This window comes from Montipora capricornis, unplaced genomic scaffold, assembly GCF_036669925.1.
Source record: "Montipora capricornis isolate CH-2021 unplaced genomic scaffold, ASM3666992v2 scaffold_498, whole genome shotgun sequence".
Lineage (NCBI taxonomy): Eukaryota > Metazoa > Cnidaria > Anthozoa > Scleractinia > Acroporidae > Montipora > Montipora capricornis.
The window spans coordinates 150,001-170,000 of NW_027180236.1; the positions used below are offsets into that span (position 1 = coordinate 150,001).

Below are 20,000 nucleotides of genomic sequence, written 5' to 3' on the forward strand. Positions count from 1 at the left end.
GAAGACCCATATTTAAGTGTTGATCTAAAAACGATTAAATTCTCGGTTTTCATTCACGTGACCAATGCCCTGACAATCGTTGCTATCCGCCATGTTGGTGTACAAACAAACACTGTATGAAGTAATAAGGTCGTGATGGTTCTGTGCTTATTCGTGGATTGCCATGCAAGAAGCGGGCGAGATAAAGATGTTTCCTTCTTTAGAGTGCCTTCAATTAATATTAATCATGGCGAGGAAGCCGAGGAGCTTTCATTAGAGCGTCGAACACAGTGGATAGCAGCTATAAGCAGAGATGACTTGACGGAGCAAATCCTAAAAAATGACCGTGTTTGTAGCCATCATTTCGTCTCAGGTCAGCCAGCGAAAGACTTTGATAAGTTCAATGTTGATTGGGTGCCAACGCTAAATCTGGGACATTCAAAAAGAAGAAAAAAAGATAGCAGTAGAGCGGATCAGGATTAGGCGGAGCGAGCTAAAGCTAGATGGAAGAAGAAGTTGAACGACATAAAAGCAGAAATCGAGGAGAAGAAACTCCGCTTGAATGATGAAGGAACTCAAGTGTGCAATATATCCTTTATGTCTTTAAGCGGTGATCAGGATTTATCAACAGAAGAAACTCAGGAAACAGAGGAAATTGATGTGTCGTTCGCCGATCAAAGCATTGCTGAAAATGAGAAAAGTTGTCAGACCGAAGGCAAAAGCTTTGGCGAAATGTGTACTCAGACTGACGTTTTACAGCGTAAACTTTATGATGCAAGCTCACAGACAGAGGACTTTGATTATTTATTTACGTCAAATAAGAAAGTTGTTGAATTTGACGAAGAGTTTTTCAGGAATAGTGACGATAAAGTACTGTTTTACACTGGTCTCCCCTCATATAAAATTCTGAACTTTGTGTTTGAACTCGTGTCAGTGTCTGTTTCTCGTCGTTCTCAATCACTGAGTCCTTTTCAAGAACTTGCTATGGTCCTAATTAAATTGAGATTAGATGTACCGTTTCAAGACCTAGCTTATCGCTCCAACATCTCAGTTCCTACGGTCTCCAGGACATTTCATTCTTGGTTGATGACTATGGACATAAGGTTATCCCCATTTGTCCACTGGCCTGATCGTGAAAGTCTTATAAGAACAATGCCACAATGCTTCAAGTTCAGCTTTGGAACAAAAACCACTGTAATCATTGACTGTTTTGAAATTTTTATTGAAAAACCCACTAATTTACTTGCTAGAGCCCAAACATTCAGTTCCTACAAGCACCACAACACCATCAAGGTGCTGATTGGTATCACCCCACAAGGTTCCATTTCTTATGTTTCGGAGGCATGGGGTGGTCGTACTTCAGACAAATTTTTGACTGAAAATTGTGGGATATTGAGTAACTTGCTTCCTGGGGACATGGTGATGGCTGATCGTGGCTTCACTATACACGAGAGTGTTGCCTTCAAGAGGGCAAAACTAGTAATTCCAGCCACTGCATGAAATGTCCAATATACGGGGGTATAATAAAGCCTTATACATCACGTATACGGAGAGATATACTGATGTAGAAGGATTAATATGTATAAGGACTGTATAAGTATCAGTATACTGTTATAGCTTACACACATGTGTACTGCAAATTATACTTACCAGTACACAATGTGTAAGGTTACTTATACAATCAGATCAAAATACTTTGAATGAAAAGTTTAACTTGATCTTTTTAAAGAATACGATACTCCTAACCCCTCAAAGTTACCTAACGCAATAGTTTCTGCAAAATTGCTGACAACGTCGGCATGACTCAAGTGTATACTGCTGATTATACATTACCGTATACAAAGTATAAGAACATCTTATACACTAAGTATTTCGTACACTAAGCATAAGGATATACCGTATACTATGGGTAGTTTTTTTCCGTACACTTAGTATAAGGAGGTCGTATACACCATATAGTTGTTAGGTATGCAAAGAATATATAAGGACAGTACAAGGACATCGTATTCCACACTTAAGTGTAGCTTTTCCGCATATTAAGTATAAAGACATCATATACTTCATCTTCTTATTACTTACATAAAGTATAAGGACATCGTATATTACAAGTATAGTTATTCCGTACACTTAGTATAAGGACGTCGTATACTGAATGATATTATTCCGTACGCTACGTATAAAGACTCCCTAGGCATAATCCACATCCGCAAACCAAGTTATTTATCAGTTGGGCCATTTGACCCAGGTTAGTCATCTGTGGCAGTTAAATATATACTTAAATGATAATTTGTCATCACAAAAAAAAAAAAAAAACCGGTACATTCCTGACATCTCACCGACCTACGTGGTGGCGCAACTCACCAATTTCGCAAAGCTTGAGAGAGGAATGCTCCTAGGATCAGTTGCATGGGAGGAATAGCACCGGGCCCAAACCCATTTAACGCTGCCGCGTATTTGATGCAAACCTTGGAACCCTCAGAAGAGGCCTCTTACCGATCTTATTGGGAGATTATCTTATAAGATCTATTTATTTACACCGACTAGTGGTTTTCCATCATTGTGGTTACCGCTGGTAATCCGAAAGCAACAGCGCATGCTTAGCGAGTTATTGTTATTCTAATGTTATTTTTCTTCTACGTTAATAAGAAATCGGCTACGATGCGTGACGACGACCTAGCTAGGAGATGCCGAGTTTCTGCCACAAATATTGCGAGACCATTTGCTTTTTTAGTCTGTTACTTCAAGCGATAATCGGAGGCAAAAGAAAAGCGAAACAAAAGCGAAATTAACTCTGGCTGGTTGATGACGATAATAAACACGCAAAAATGCTTTGTTTGTTGAAAGTTTGACTGAATAGCCTCATGCCACTGGAGGCACGGCCCCAGGAGACCGCCAAACAGTAGACCTACTCAATTACTTACTTTATTGCACACCTTTGCTACCATTTGCATTTGATATGCATTTAACGGGAAAGTGAAATTCTGCCAGTTAAAGTTTGATTTGAAAGGGATAGACTAACATATTGTTAGACTGTTGTGGTTTCGCTCTTTTAAAACCCAGACATTTCCATTGTAATAAATATCGAACAACCTCTTGCAAATTCATCAAATTGCGACCCATTTGCCGATTATATAGCGCACACAGCATTTCGGATGTCATATACAATCTGTCGTTATTGCCTTTGACCGAAAGTATTGAAAGGCTATTTCCAGATAAAAACAAAAACAAAAATTCAGTCAATTAGTTATGTCAATTGAGGCGGTTTGTTTAGCTGGTCAGTTCGGTCATTTGTGCCCGGCATAGTAAATCGAACAGTCGGAAATCGAACTCAATCGAAATCAATCAGTGGATTGAGTTCGATTGAGTTCGGCAATCGAGCGAAATCGAACACTGAGAGAGTTCGATTTCCGAACCAATCGAACTCAATCCATTAGTTTGAGAACCATTAGCTCGACAACCGAACCCAACGGATTGAGTCTGATTGTGTTCGGTGAGTAAATTGGTTTGAACAAATCTCGTGAAGTCTGACTGCTCGTGCTGTTACTGTACCCAAGCTCCGGTAAACCTTTGTAAACATGCAACGCAAGCGCATTGAAAAGAGGTTTTCCTAATCCTTTTTTTAATGATTCTTCAGTAAGAAAAATAAACGGTCCACGACAGTAAAAAGAATAGAATACAAGAAAGCCATCGTTGTTGCCGTGTTTTTTCGTATTCCGGGATTATTCGGCCTTTATCACTGTAAGCTGACTTGTAATTGGAAAACGACAATATGAAGTGCTACTTTCATGGAAAAGTGGAATCCTTTTAGAAACTTTTGAGATACAGTAAACACCTGCATATAACAACCTATATTTTTCCAAGTTAGCCTAAATAGATTGTTATAAAAATGGCATTTACAGTTGTTTTAGGCTATCTAAGTTCTTAAATTGGTTCTTGTTTCCACAAAAGATATCTACTCTATCAAAAGTTCCGCATACTTTGAGTAATAACCACAAAGCAAAACTACAGCTTATTTCGTTCTTTAAATGTATGTCCACAATATTGTAGACATGAAATCATAATATAAAACGCTAACATCTAAAATGTATGGGCTTGCGAAGCCTGAAGGACTATTTGCAATCAAACAATGGACCAAATCGGCTAAGGTCCGGCTCAGACCCCGTACTTCACATGAGCCGAATCGAATTCATTGAATTAAGTTCATGTGAAGTAAGGAGTCTGAATCAATTTAGAACGGCCGGTCTTATTCGGATCGGCTAAGCAGTTTTACCCCGCCTGGCTTAGCCGTGAATTACGGTCGTGGAGCGGCTTTGATCCAGACCCCGTACTTCACATGAGCTGACTCAAATGCAGAAATTATTACAACTTTGCAATTTTCTTCAGTCATAGTATGCTTCTGTGAATTAATTTCGGCGAAATTAAGTTCGGCGTCCGAATCATTTCAACCGCGATTAATTAATTTGGTTTGGTCTAAATTCGAATTCGATTCGACTCATGTGAAGTACGGCGTCTCAACGGGGCCTAACTCAACCTTGTACCCAAGACAAATCTACCGGGGTTAAGATTGTTTGTGTATGCTATTTACTGGGTTGCCAGTACGGCAATCCCAGTCGGAAAGTGAGTGGCATTTGTTGGGTGTTTTTTTTTTCTTTTTCCGTGTCGATAAAAGTCTTCCCTGTCACTCCCCTGCTAAGTGGTGTCTTTTTGCATAGAACCTTCTGCTCGTATTTTCTTAGGATAGAGAGGGAAGTGGAAATGCGTAGATTTCTCTGGTGGACACAGTAGAATGATTAACTTAACCTGCAATGGCGTCGAAAGTTATGTAACGCGAATGGCGTTTTAGTGGATCTTTAAACAAAATATACCCTTATGGAGCTCAATAATGGAAAGTCAGTTGGATAAACTAGGCAGGTGGTGAAAAACCAACACCAGGAATCTCAAAAGCGACGAGTAATGGACTTCGACAACAATCTATCGCCCGTCGAGCCGAAATCAAAGTGAGCTGTATTTCTAAAATAATGTTTTACCAAGTGTGCTGTTATGTAGAACACTGAAACCGAAATGGAAAATTCTCTGATAACTTATGGGTTCAACAAAGACAGAGAACGAATCGAACACCTTACGTGGATCTGTGATCAACTCGTCACAGTCTTCAGGTAAAAAAAATAATTGGAAATGTGACAGCCAAGAATTATTTGAAAGAAAGCTTGTCGTGTATTTTGTGCTTCATTATTCAATGAAAAGGTTCTCCATGTAAACGGTTTGACCCTGAAATTTAGTTTGTTGCAATATTGCGCATATTTGACACGACTGAGTTTCTTCTCTTCCCGCACGTAATGAAATAGAAGGGGTTTTTGCCTCTAATAGCAAATATGTTGTTTGTTTCAAAAAATTGTTCCCTGGAAAATGTGGCCTTTATGAATTCATTGTTTTATGATATGCGAGCTTAACTGGATAGCTTTTATGTAATAGTAAAGCATTTTCTTGTCAAAATGAGGTTAGCGTCTTTCTGGTGTGTTAACTGAATTAAATCGTGAGTTTGTATTTGCCGTCTGCCGCGTAAGCTTGATTTCCACTCTCAAAATTACCTTCAGAACCTACTTTTTGCGTAGAATAAGCACTTAGAATGATGTTCTTGTTTTGCATAAAGCAAGCCAACAAAATCTGTACCTTGCTGACTTTGCATTTGTTAGCGTTAATAGTATTTTCGGTCCGATGCTTGTTTTATTAGGGGTATATTGTTTTGGTCTCCCATCCAGATACTAATCCCGTCGAACAGCGTTAACTTCAGTGAACTTTGGTATTACAAAGCTGTCAGATGCTCAGAGGGCACGCTTAAACTTGTGGTGAAAAGAAGTTGTGAGGGAACTTGAAAATTATCAACATGTCAGCCCAGAAGCCAATGTTTCTCGCTTCTCTTTTATTTGTTATTCTTCAGAGACTGGAATGCTGTAGTTCAATACCACACAATTCTAATTTTCTGTAACGTACCACAGGCAACCCAGTGTATGCTTCACGGAAGCATCTCCTTGCATTATAATGTAGCATTCATATTTTAATGATATGGAAATACCTGGAACAAAAAAGTTCCATTCCCAAAGGGTCTGAATTGGGTACAACATTGAGTTAGCTGACTAGGTCAATAGACCACTTCGGAAAATACCATAATATTCTTTGTTTGTCCCCCCAAATTTTGCATAAGCATTGTTTCCAGTTTCTCTTGGGACTTACAATGGTCCCAAGAGAAAACAAAACAATGCTTATTCAAAACTTGGGGGACAAACAAAGAGTATTATGGTATTTTCCGAAGTGGCCTATAGAGGCCACAATTCTCAAAATTGACATGACAAATCAAAGTCGTCGTTCCGGTCGCATGAAATTTCATAGTCATTTTCTAACATAAAAACCTTTTTCATTTTTTGGGATAAAAAGGTTCTTTTGTAAGCCTAGGAGGTTCTTATATGCAGGGGTTTGCTGTATTGTGGGTTCAGTTGTGTCACCATGACTACCCCATTTGTATATTTACCAGGTAACAATTAAGGCGGAAATAGCCGCTTATAACCATAAACCATTTTCTTTCTTAATCCCAGCCTGCCCAATCAATGAAAATCAATATTAAGAGGAAGATTAAAGTGACTCGACTATGGACTTTCGTCGATTTTTATCGATCATAAATAATTGGCTGCCAATTACAATTGATCAATAGATATCAATAGCAATTAAGAGATCTTCAATTGTGACTATCGATTTTCAGCCATTAATAAGACAAATTTATATAAATCGATTGATGATTATCGATTATATCGATTTTATAGTGTAGTAATCGATGACTTATTATCATTGGTTGGGTATGCCGGGCTTAATATATATCTTGCAATAACCGGTTCTTGATAACAAAGAAATCTAGTGTTATGCAATGGTTAATGCAGTATTGTATAACAGAACAGTCAGAGATGCTCTGCTAAATAAGTCTTATGAAGCAAAATATTTCTACAGTATGAACAACATTAGCAAAAAAAAAGCTAACTAAAAACCAGAAAAAAATCTGGCAATCATTGGGTATCTATTGTCACTGACAATTTAAAATCCAGTGGAGTACTTCACAGCTAAGGTTATGGGCAAGGAGAAGGGGAAGGGGAAAGATAATAAAAATAATAAGGTATAATGAGAACCATTTTAGGATGCCCAGCAGCCTACCAAAAACATTAACAAAAACATGCAATAATTGTAAAGCCTATTTGGATGTTAAGACAATTTTTTCTTATTTTATACTTTCACCTTTAGTTTTTGCAAATGAGTGATACATATAATTACAGTATATCTAAAGAATTATTTGTGGATTACTTTCTGTTGAGCTCTAGTATTTCACAAGTAATGAAAATAAAACCCACGTATATGGCATTTGTGAAAGTCTTAAAATTGCATGAGTGCAACCAAGATTTCTTTGAAAACCCTTGGGATTTAATGAAGAAAATACAAAGGCATTACTAACCAAATCCTTCACAAGTGTGACTTAACATTAAGAGGAACTACTACAACAATGTTTTCTTTACCATTAGGAGTTCTTAAGTTATAATTTAACTCAGCTACAACACAAACACTATCAATTCTTGAGACAGGAATGAAAGCTGCCACTGATTCAGCTTCAAATGAGGGCAGACACACTTGAATTGGTAAACCAAAATAAAACCTTGCATGTGGATGAACTTTATACCAGTGAACACAAGCAAAGGTGTATGGGAGGTCCAAAGTTGCACCATTAGAGGACTGGACAGTCACAGTGTGTTTGAAGAAGTATTGTATAATCCCTGCAAAAGAAAGAAAAAATATTGGTATGGTAGGTACATTATTTTGATAAGAACTAATAGGTTACACTGTATCATTTTCTAGTTTGGTTTCCCTTAAAAATCACTTTTGTGCCAATGTATTTATAACAGTTCTAAAAAAGAGAAATGAGCCTGTCTACCTGGACTTTCAAAACTGTATTTGTTCACAATTAATATGACTTAAATTTACTGATGTGATAGTACTGTCAATAATGGTCACAAACCTGCAAGTTTATGACTTTGTTACTTCAACAGTGAAAAAAAAAAAACCTATTTAGAATATATTATAATGACACTGTTCGTGCATTTCTTCACCTTTAATCAAAAGTAAACTACACTGTAACAATATTCCCAATCCAAATTTTCAAAAGAAAATAAACTAGACAATATAAAAGTAAACGTAAAATCAAAACAAACAAAAAGAACATGCACTTTGATATGATAAAGGTTCAAGAATAAAAGAAATAATTCAGAAACCTTCTTTGATAGGTTTTCAATCATACTTTTATTGTACAAAGCATGCAAGACTAGAGAGCAGTATAATACCTTCACTTATCACAGAAACCCACCTGGCCTTAGATCTTCTGAAGTTGTGTCTAATCCACTGGAACCATACCATCGAGCCATTATACAAGCAGATCGTTCACTTCGTGAATACCGGGAGTCAAGTTTCTGATCGTACAGCTGCAGCTGAGAGAACTGGCAACACAATTTGGGAACATAAACAATACAATCTTCTTTATGCAGAAAAGTGTACATTTTTGTCAAGGATTCAACTTCATTATCACTCATGTAAATTTCCTTGACTGGAGACGACACTCGAATGAAATGGTTGTCAAGGAAAGACAAATGAAAAAGGTCTGTTCCAGTACTAGCTTTAAGCTGGATACTCTTTCTGTACTCATCTGGCGTCATTGCCTTCTTCTTTGTCATTGCCAATGAGCCGCTGTCTACAGACACTAACATCTCTTTAAATCCAACAAACTCAATTGGCCAAGACATGTTCCTTACTTGCTGCCGCTCAATAAATTTTCTCATAAGTTGCACTTCAATCTGGTGGTTGTTCACATGCATAGCACCCAAAATGCCATTGTAACGTTCAAACGAAAAACACCAGAAGCCATAGACAGGACCAAAATCAAGAATGCATTCACATAAATGGCAATGAAGATGCATGTTTGGCGTCACAACAGATGTACCATACAAGTCTTCAACAGTTCTGCAAAACTTGACGAGGAGCTCATCTGCAAGTTTTACTTCAGAAGTGTTGATAACTGTTGAACACAGTATGTGACAAGCCTTCACAAATAATTTCCAGCATTGGAGATGTCTATCTGGTAAAACGTCCTTTAGAGCAAAGGTTGAAAATACCAATGCCCAGTTCTTAAACTGGTCAGCAGTAAAGCCTTTAAAGCTGGATGCAATCTTTGATGGAATTCTTCCAATACTAGAAGGAACTTTGAGCTTGTTTACTCGCTTTTGAAGCACTTTAAAGTCTTTTTCATCCAGCAAGTTTAACTCTTTCCACACCTTAAGCATTTTTCTTGTTGTGCCCAGCATCAAGTTGTGCATAGGATCAATGACAACAAAAGAAATAAAATCAAAATATGGAAGGTAAATCAAGGATGAGAATCGCACACCATAGGCACTCTCCTTTGTGTCACGTCCTTTCTTTGATGTTACTGTGTTTCGTACCCTCCATACATGCTCTCTATGCTCAGTGTTAGTACGCAAATTCCAGCTATCTCGATCGAATCCTGAGAAATCTTGTTTCTCTCCAAATGATCTTCTATGAAACTCCTTGGTACACTTGTTGCAACCTTTTCTTGCAGAGAATCCTAAGAAACCACAAAGTTTGCGAGATGCAGGAATGTCACAGCTGACAAAATTTGGGTCCAGTTGAGGGGCAATCCAACCAAACGCCATCCCAGAAGTCCAATAGCTCATTCACCAGAGGGTCCAAAAATGGATTCACATCTCTGCTTGGTTCCTGTGGGCCAGGAATAATCCCTACAACTGCAATGTTTTCTTCTATATTTCTTTCCTGTGGTGGCAAGTTCAGAAAACTTAAATAAATCACCCCAACACTGTATGCAGAATCCTTGTATTGCTGAAACCAATCAAGATTCAACATACATCCGAAAGTGTTAGGGGCATCAAAGAAAGGCTCTCCTTTTCCATTCTTGAAATTTTTCCAGACCCTTCCATCATACACATCTCCAAGAAGGTTGATATCCCGAGGGTGCTTTTTATACTGCTCACATTTATCAGCAAATCCAGGCCGTTTAAGGAATTCTTGAAGGGTTTTCTTCACTGAACGGTAGCAGAAAACCCTCTTTGCTTTTAAAGTCAGCTCTCCATGTTTTGAGCGTGTAGTTTTAAATAGAGATGCTCCACATGGTTTTCTCTGAGCTCTTTGTGGATGGCGTGGAAACTCTACAAAACTGCAACGCTCACCCTTCTTTCTTCCATTTACCAGAGTACGTACACATTCCTCAGGTTTGTAACATGAACTGCACTTTGGACAAACAATGAACTTTTCAAAGTCATCCCTATTTACTCCTAAAAAGTTCCTTACCATATACAGTGACTTAGGCAGCAGGTCTGATATTAGTTTGAGTTTACCACAATGAAGCAACCTTGAGAAAAGTTCCAGCAGCCTTTTCAAAAAACAAAACAAAGTGCTCACTGCAGCATCTGGTAAGTTATGCATGATTTTCCAAGTCATAATGAAAATAATTACAAGTTTGATGAGTGAAGTGCTCAATAAAGATGATTTCTTGGATAGCACAGACTCATTCTCATTAGCAGCATTATCCTCATCAGATGACGTCATCAGGTTTTCAAACTGCAATTCTGCCTCATCATCAGTTTCTTCCTGGGACAAATGTTCAATAAAAGATGTTCAATAACTAAACTAGAAACTAAAAAATGCATAATTTATGACCCAAATATTTAATATTTAACTTGGGCCAGGGTCTGAAATTAATTTTCTTCTTTAAAAGAAACCAAATGGTGACTAACCAAACAATTTTAGGTTGCCAGACTAATTTTGGTTGACAAATTTTACCCTTGTTTTATTTTTTTCATCCACATTCAAATAGCAACGGATCTTGACAAAAATAATTATTATGAGCGTGACTTCAGTCATGTTAGACACCATTTTTTTCTTCTACACTGTACACTGTTTTTATCCAAACCAGCTATACTTCTATTGAGGTAAGTTCGAATCATTCTCAATTCATACTGTAGCTTCCATAATACATACAAGGGCATACACTGTACATATATTCTCCACATACAAATTTTGTGACTGGTTTTGCATTGACTTGATGAGTTAAAAGGAAATGCACTCAAGTCAAACATCAGCAGCCAATCACAATAATTTACATAGTAAATTAAAGCTATACTTAAAGCCAAACTGTAACCAGAGCTAAAAATCAAAAGGGCAAAATTGACTTTAGATGTATCAACTATTGCAGCTGTGCAAGAACCATCAATATATGAAACATCCTTCTTTAAAATCAATCAATAAAGAAATAAGTAAATGTAAGGTTGACTTACATAAAAGTCTTCCACACTGTCTGTTGACTCGGCAGCAGAATTACAATCATCCACTGACACATCTAACATAAAAATTAATAAATAGGACATAAATTCTCATATTCTAGTCAAATAATTTTGAGTGAACAAGAGGGACCAAATGTTTTGATTCCGGAGTCGCCATCTCACATGCACTCAACCTTCCGTTATTACTAGCAAAAAATTATTATAAGCACTTATACATACACCGCAGATAATAATTTTATTCAGATATTAAAGCTTTGACAATCAATGCTCACCCATATCAAAGAATACAATGATGTTGATAATTGGTGAATAATTTAATTTGTTATTTTTTTGTGATTTCGATGGTCATTGATTATTGAACGCCATCCTCAATTGATTAAATCATTCAAAGAATAAAATCGATTCTGCAATTGATTGCGACTTTAAGTCCATCAAATTGTTTCACTGCTTTCAGTTTTTATAATTTCAACAAGTAGCAGTGGCACTTCCAAGACTTTTCAGTTTGGGGGTGCAGGGATGGCGCAGTGGTGAGAGCACTCGCACTGTGCAAAATGAAGCGTGTCGTGGCCCTGAAATTCTGTGATTCGCACTCGTATACTTCATAAATACGGTAATCTCGGGGAGTACCGTGTTCCTAACACGCGACGTTACCATCAAGTGACATAGCCTTGGCTTCACTTGATTCGGACTTTTTCCGTGACAGGGAAAATCCGATATCTCGATACTTCCTTGAAACGTAACGTGTCGAAGTCCATGCACGTCCGTATTCTTAGCGATTTGTCTAGAATACGGATACGCACACTACTCGCACACCGTTGCATTGGTGATTTATGCTACCTCGAGCTCTTCCATAAATATTACTTTATTACAGTAATCAGAGGAGAGCTCGAGGTACTCGTGCGCGTTATTTCATGGTACTTGAAATATGAAAGGTTAATTATATAAATATCAGTGGGATACTCAATGGTACGCGGAGGACCCCGTTGCCTCATATAAACAGAATTATATCCCACGGTACGTGACAAATCCAGTTTGCTCTTATTAATGGATATTTAGCGGTACTTCGAACAATTTGGTTCCCTTTCACGGCCTAAATATACAGGCTTCATCCTCCTTTCGTTATAACATTTTCACATGCTTTCCAGTCAAAACCCATCGTCACATAGGGTGATCAAGCTGGCAAGTAATTATCCCAGTTATTGCTACAACACAACTATAATCTTTCTCATTTTGTTTGTAATTTTTATTAGTAAATTTAACACCCAGTTAACCTCTTTACAAAATTATTGATAGAAAAACCTTTTTTCTGACTTGATAATAAAAAAGTCAATCGACTAACCAAAACAAATATATAGATAAAAACTAGCTTGGAACTTGGAAATGGTACTTATACCGATAAAAAAAAGTATCGTTGAGTGACACACACTAAGATGAATGGAATTAAAAACTACCGGTACGTTATCCGCATATTATCGTGCAACAGTTTTAGAAAGACATTCTTCATGTCTTGAAATAAACTTAAAAGGCATGGAATAGTTCCGTTGATTGTCATTCACAATCAGAGTCACTCTCTAAATCTAGGATGCGCTTTCGACGGACTGGAGCGTTCTGACAAACCACTCTCCGGATTTCATCAGCATCCCATAAGTTAGCACTTTCACTAGATTCAAATGGAGAAAGTTGAGGTGCAGAATGTTCTGTGTTTATCTGGCAAAGTGCGCCGTCTCCTCTCTCTGCGCCACGGCCGGGTGTTGTCCAGTGTCCACCTGCCCGTGGCACCTGCTGAACTTGAGCTGTTCTGTGGCTCCTTGGAGTTCTTTGGTGGATCTCAGCTCTGTGTGTGTGAAAGGTAGGTGGTGTCTGATGCTCTCCTGACCTATCCACTGCCCATGCAGGGGAGGATTTCGGTGGGCTCCGCATTGACGGCCGTCCTGGAACACGAGGAGTTTTTGGGTGCGATGAGGGGGTCAGCTTCGAATTTACTCTCTCTTGTAGTCTCCTCAAAAGGGAAGAAAGACGTTGACTTCTCCATGGTGGGGATCTCACAACCCATGCACCACCTTCACCTTCTTCATCATCTTCCTCGTCGCTCATATATCGGGAATCCAACTGCTTTAGTGATTCACGCTCTGTTTCACTTGCCACTTTCATTCGTTTTGCAAAGAGCTGCAAGAAGGATTTTGATGAACTGTAGTCAGTTTCACAGTAGAGGGTTTGAAAAATGATTATAAATAGCACATTCCAACATTTTAAATACACATTTAGACAGTAGATGTTGCTAATATTTGAGATAAAGGCTGAAATTGTAGAGTACAGTAGAGCATTCAGCATTAAAAATTGAAGCTGAAAGTGTTAGGTCCATTTTTTTCCATTTTGTTTACACAGGCATGTGTACTACAGACACCACTGAGCCCTATACATGTAGGGCACTGGACAAAAATGTTAATTCTTGTAACTTTTGTCAGGAAAAAAGAATTTTCTTCAAAATAGTTTGTAAGAAGACAATATTATGAGCCATAGATAAATAACAAAGCTGACCATAATTTTATTTTTCCACATAAATGGTCAATAGTAATTATTGAGACATGACCAAAAATAATTAGTTAACCATAATCTTCTACGATCAGACTCCAGTTGTTCAAAAACCGATGACCACTAATCCGGGATTAAATACTAACAAAGGTTGGAGTTTTTCCTGTCAAAAAAGCCTTTGACAACTGAGTTTTATGCTGAAGGAAAGCGTATTGTCTAATTCAAATTTGAAGGCTTAGAATGTTGTGGAAACATTTTTGATGGGTAAATAAACTGAAAGAAAACTTTCCAGTAATCTAGGATTAGCTTAAAGGAAACCTCAACTAAAACAAGAATACAACTTCAAAATATTTAACATAATGTTTGCAATCAAAATTGTGTTACGGTTGCACAAAGAGCTTTTGTTTTAAAACAATAGGGCAATCATGACACGTCACAATTATTCAAGATGGCGGCGCCCGGGAAATTTAAAAACCAAAACAAGCGTTTTTGAAATTCATTTATTTCGGATACAAACGATTCCATTGGAAAACATTCGAACAATTTTGATTGAGAGCATTATGTTAACTATTTTAAAGATATATTCCTGTTTTAGTGGAGGTTCCCTTTAATCAGGCTTTGAACAACTGGGCCCTGAACTCTGTGCATTACTCTTTGCAAAATGGAATTTACAACTCTATGGATGTTGGTTGAACCCTGCCGTTTACTTTTCCAATGCACCTCACAATCTTCAATGAAAGAAACAAATGTGTCAACAAAGGAGGTGATTGCTTACCCTTCTCCTTCTAGATGTCAGCTTTTTGTCAAGCTGCTTCTTCTCCACCAATTCTTTACGGGCAGGCAAGCTGTCCAGGTACTGTTGCCTCTTTGTCTCATAATATCTGGTTACAGCTCCTGTGTGACAAAAGTCTTACTTAATGAATTGATCAAGCGTATGAACTTCAATTACAGCTTTGTAACTGTTGACATTCGTATAAATAAAATCGCTCACTTGATTATTGATTGAAGTAAACTAATAATTTTAAATCAGTAGCGAGTCAAGGTAGCGTCAAGGCGCTGTTACGCTGTGAAACGTTTCATGCAACTTGTCTTGCAATGTTTTGGCAACACTGTGCTGGGGCAAGTTGCACGAAACATTTCACAGTGTAACATAACCTGCACGGCCAAAATCGTTGCGAGACAAGTTGCATGAAAAGTAGAACCTAATTCTACTTTCGGCAACGGCTCTCGCAACCTGTCTCACAATGATTTTGGTCGTATGCAACTTGTCCCACCACAATGTCGCCAAAACATTGCGAGACAAGTTGCACGAAACATTTCACAGCAGGGTTGGACATTAGCACTCCCCCGCTCGCCCAGGCAAGTTTCTAAGTGTCGGGCAAGCGCTAATTATCGACAAATGAAAATGAAACACGGCTTCCTGGTCAGTGATACTGCTGGTCACTATCGAACTATCAGTGACCAGGTAACCATGACGCCTTAAGACCATTACTCGCAAACTAAAAGGACCTCACGAAGACTCATCAATAAAAAAATCAATTTAAAATATAAAGTAAGTGCCTCCATTGTGTTTTCTTGGGATTTAAGGTCTTTAAATAGAATTTTCCATTGAGGTAATAATCCTCGGTCTGCCACTTGCTCAACACTTGCTGATGAGCGAATTGTTTTCCTGTACTTTCCCAGAACCTTGATCAAGGCGTGTTGAACCTACAACAGACTTCCTACTGTATTTACTTTAATAGCCTTTCAGTGTTCATTTAAACTTCAATGGTATTAATTATAAATAGTAAAAATGAAAGATGACTAAATTGGTTGGAGAGATTGGGGGGGGGGGGGGGGGAATATAAACTTTTGGGCGAGTGAAAACTGGTCCAGGCAAATGCATTGAGGGTCACTCGCCCGAATGGCGAGTGCTCTCAAAATAAGTGTCCAACCCTGCACAGTGTAAGAGCACCTTTACACCAAACAATCTCTCAAGTAAATTAGATGCCAAAGAGGAAAATGACATTAACAGCGAGAAGGCATTTACTGAACTTTGCAACAATAAATGACATTCCATCATGTTGCGCCATCTAGAAAATAACATTTTGTTTGTGCATTTGCCACGTAGAAATTTATCAACCTTAACACTTTGATTTTTTGTAGAAAATTATGCTAGGCTTCTGATACCATAGGCAAGAAGATGTTTACATTGTATGCAGAGCGGTTTTCAAATGAGTGTCGTAAAACCAAACCAAAGTAATTACTTTGGCCAATCAAAATTGACAGAGACCAACCAATACTCGAAGTAATGACACGTAACCAACACAAACCATGGGAAAATGTGCATGTGTGAGCCACAATTGGTTTTGGTTTCACTTCTGATTGGTTGAAAAAGAAGCATGAGAACTTTGAACCAATCACCGAGTGAAGTAATGCAAAACCAAAGAAATTCGCTAATTACTTTCATCACTCAATTGAAAACTAATCTGATACTGAAAGACTTACGCATTATTGAAGACTTAGAGTGACCACTGTTTTCCTTCTTGAGTTCCTCGTAAAGAAATTTTCTGACCTCAGTGTTATGTGGACCATCAACACTGAAAAATGAAGTTTAAAAATTAATGGCAATGAAAAAAAACTTCAATTCAACATGCAAAGGAAAGTGTGGCTAGACAAGATGTCATTGTTTCATGGCTTCCACACACAGCATAATGTCATACATGGAGTAGAGAAATGTGATATCCCCATTTTCAAGCAAAACAAGACTTACATGTATACCATAGTGGTGGGCCGATGATCGATTATAATCGAAAGTTGATCGAAAAGTTCAAGCGATGCGACAATCGATTTTGCTTTTTTCATAATCGATTGTCGCCGAAAAATTTATTGGGGACAAATAAAAGTATTAAAATCAATAAAAAGGTTCGTTTAATATCTTGTGTGAGTTGCCTTTTTTCATGGACTCCTAACTTCTAAGTCACAACAGCAGATATAATGTAAGATTGACTGTGTTTACCTGGCAGTACCCTGTTCGCTGTGTTGTTGTCACTTCAAATATCTCACGCTTGTTTGAAAGATGTGGCATGCTAAGCCGCTTTGTACTTCGTAAACAACTGAACCAAAACATAAATTACAAGCTCACTGTTCCGCGTTTGTAGTATCACTACCATCCAAAATAAGTTTTGAAATAGATCTCAAATGTATTTACAAATCACCAGAGGAAGATAATGTCACCTCTGATCCAAGATGAACAATTGTTCGTTTTGGCTTGAAAATGTTTGTTTCCCTCTCCCCAATCTCTCCCCAAGTCCCAGTGTCCTCTCTCAGACATGCCTCGCTTACATGTTGCTGACGAGTCCAACATGGCGGCTAAAATGGACGAGTTGGAGATCTTTTGCTATCCTGGAAACGCCAGGTCAAAAGTGTGGGAATGTTTTGGTTTTCATCAAGTGAAGGAAGGGCCCTCTTGACTTCTATTTAGATGAAAAATATGTGGAATGCTTATTGGTAGATTTTTCCGATTATAATCGATGATCGATGGTTGGGGTAATCTGATTATTTCTGATGATCGAATGTGAAATCTCAACCGATTCCCACCACTAGTATACCAATATTAATTATTGTGGTGTCATTCACTGGCCTGTGAGCAAGGTTGACATGAGGTTCTACAGCAGAGGCTCTCTAAGTTGACATATTTTGTGAAATTATTGATAGTATTATATTGCACAGCACAAATATATTGTATGTAACAACATAAAAAGACAGGTTTGAATGAATAAGTACTGCAAGGCTTTTCAGTTGGCTACATGTATAACATACCCTTCACTTCCACGGAACTGTTTATCGAGGTCTTGTTTGTTATGCAACAAATGCACATCTCCCTAAAATTAACATTGAAAGTTGCCCTTAATGATTTAAAAAACAGCTAAAATTCCCAAACTTGCAGTACACAACTCTCAAAGACTATGGAAGGACATTGCCATATGGACTTGTACTTTCTCTACATTAAACCAAAATAATTTTGTAATGGCCACTGCAAAAATAAAGTAGCAATTCTTGTTTTAAAACTGTTGAATAAATACAATTTTTTTAAGATGCAGTAGCTTACTCAGCTGTGCAAGATGCGCACCCCCACCCCCCTTCATCTCAAGTATTGGGTTGACAATAACTACTGTCACTGTTTCATTCAGCGTAAAACGACACCAATCTTGTTGTTGATAATGAATATTATACATGTAGTAAACAAAAGAAAATCAAAACTTAACTGGTTAGAAAAGTTTTAAACCAAGAAAAACTTTAAACAACAACTGATACATGCACACGTAAATACACGGTCGTTGAAACTACCACGTGACTGTCATTTGCAAGAAACTTAAAACGCAGTTTCATGTCGATCTTCATTTTTGTGTTATTCTTACTGAGTACAAGAAAGAATCTTTCAACTACCTTTAGCTCGTTTGGAAGTGGGCCGTGGTGTGCGTTTTCCTTCTGGGCTACTTGGCCTGCATGGTCTCGCATCTTACGCAGCTCCTCCTTCACAATCACCATTTCGCTCCTTGATTCTTCGACTTTTTGTTCAATGCTCTCCAATCTAGCATTCTGCCGCTTTATTACATCTCCAAGCTCTTTCATAGTGTCAAACAGTCGACGGATCTCTCTGTTAGAAACAACCAAGTTTTCTCGGTTCTTCTCACTGATGTCACGCAAAGGTTCTGCAATAGATCGGTCGCTTGACGGAACGCCAGACAAACGACTCGTTGATCGCCTGTTCCCATTCCCAGTCGAAGAAAGTGGCCTTTTCCCGCCAGAAGTGGCAGAAGAGAAAAACGATCCTACAGGTATGTGCGACATGTTACTAAAATGATTGTAAAGATATTGCTGCGAAACTGAAAAAACACACCCGATAGCACGCTCGACTAGTTGGTTTGTGACGCCAGGGATGAATACTCACGTTTCCTTTCTCTTTGTTGATTGACCAATCATCTATTGTAGAAGTTAGCACGTGAGATTAACTAACCAATGGGACACATTTCTAAAATAATGTCACGGATCATAGCGCAAAGGCCAGTGTGAAACGCCGTGGCAAAATGTCGAAAACGAGAACTAAGAAGATATTTTGTCATAACTGCACTTCATGGATGGGAAAAAGCTTATATTACGAGCACTTGCCTTGTGGAAAATCGTCGTTGGAAGCGGTTCAAACCAAAGGTAGGATTATCACAACATCACATGACAAACTGTTCTAATAACACAAGGCCTGGACAGTCGATGAAATCAATGATCGGGAAAATCAAGCAATATCAAGTGGGGGTCATTTATACCATTTGATGGGTCACCCAGACATTTTGTTGTAATATTTAACTGAATATTTACATTTCATCTGTCGGGTCAGGAAGCCTTCTTTGTCGGGTTATTGACCCGAGACCTGACTCTTATCTGGAACACTGACGAGATTGAGTATATCAGGATGTTACAGGTCGATAATTTCGATAGTCGATAAAAGTCGATCGTTGTCGATCAAATTCGATACTAATCAATCGACAAATATCGGATGTCGATAAAAGTCGATCACACAATTTTTTGTGATTATCGACTTTGATCGACTTTGATCGATTTCAATCGACAAGTATCGGAAATACAAAAAAAAAAGGTTTATGGCGGGAACCGAGGCTACAGTTGCCAAGCACAGTTGAAGCAGGATTGGCTATGCCAAGACTTTATTTTACCGATTTACAGTTTTTTATTCAACTTTATTGCCATACGGATTTACTTTAAAGCTGTTTACATTTTCGTAAATTGAAAATTGTGTCAGCATTTTTGTCGATAAAATCGATATTCAGTTGAAAATCTTGTGATTATCGACTTTTATCGACAAATTAAACTTGTCGATTGACAATTATCGGCAAATATCGAGTATTATCGACTTATCGACTACGTTTTCGATGATCGACTTTGATCGACTTGTAACGTCCTGAGTATATGTATGTTTTGTTTCAAAATTTTCCTTGGTTTAAAATTTTTTGCGGGCTCATATTTTGCCTTACTAAACTTCTGACAACACAATGCAGCACAATGATTTTGCGACTAAAATTTGCCTAACTGCGACCACAT

The 20,000-nt window shown here is 38.0% G+C and overlaps 3 protein-coding genes and 1 pseudogene across 3 annotated transcripts in view; 2 read left to right on the forward strand and 2 right to left on the reverse strand.

Annotated features, from left to right (window-relative positions):
* Positions 1 to 576: 576 nt before the first annotated feature.
* On the forward strand, positions 577 to 1,479 carry LOC138036744 (uncharacterized). The gene has a single exon (XM_068882844.1). The coding sequence runs from the start codon at positions 577 to 579 to the stop codon at positions 1,477 to 1,479; it is 903 nt and encodes a 300-aa protein (XP_068738945.1).
* Positions 1,480 to 7,404: 5,925 nt separating this feature from the next.
* On the reverse strand, positions 7,405 to 11,651 carry LOC138036745 (uncharacterized; annotated as a pseudogene).
* Positions 11,652 to 12,603: 952 nt separating this feature from the next.
* On the reverse strand, positions 12,604 to 18,797 carry LOC138036729 (uncharacterized). Its single transcript, XM_068882831.1, has 5 exons — positions 18,336 to 18,797; positions 17,709 to 17,770; positions 16,395 to 16,486; positions 14,683 to 14,801; positions 12,604 to 13,541 (listed from the first exon to the last, which is right to left on the reverse strand). Exons 1-5 carry the CDS (start codon positions 18,738 to 18,740, stop codon positions 12,924 to 12,926), a joined length of 1,296 nt encoding a protein of 431 aa, XP_068738932.1. The 5' UTR covers positions 18,741 to 18,797; the 3' UTR covers positions 12,604 to 12,923.
* Positions 18,798 to 18,954: 157 nt separating this feature from the next.
* The window catches only part of LOC138036731 (uncharacterized), a 7,714-nt gene continuing 6,668 nt past the window's right edge, over positions 18,955 to 20,000 (forward strand). Inside the window, exon 1 of the mRNA XM_068882835.1 lies at positions 18,955 to 19,097. Coding sequence (XP_068738936.1) covers positions 18,977 to 19,097 — 121 coding nt within the window. The 5' untranslated portion in view covers positions 18,955 to 18,976. The remainder of the gene's footprint in view (positions 19,098 to 20,000) is intronic.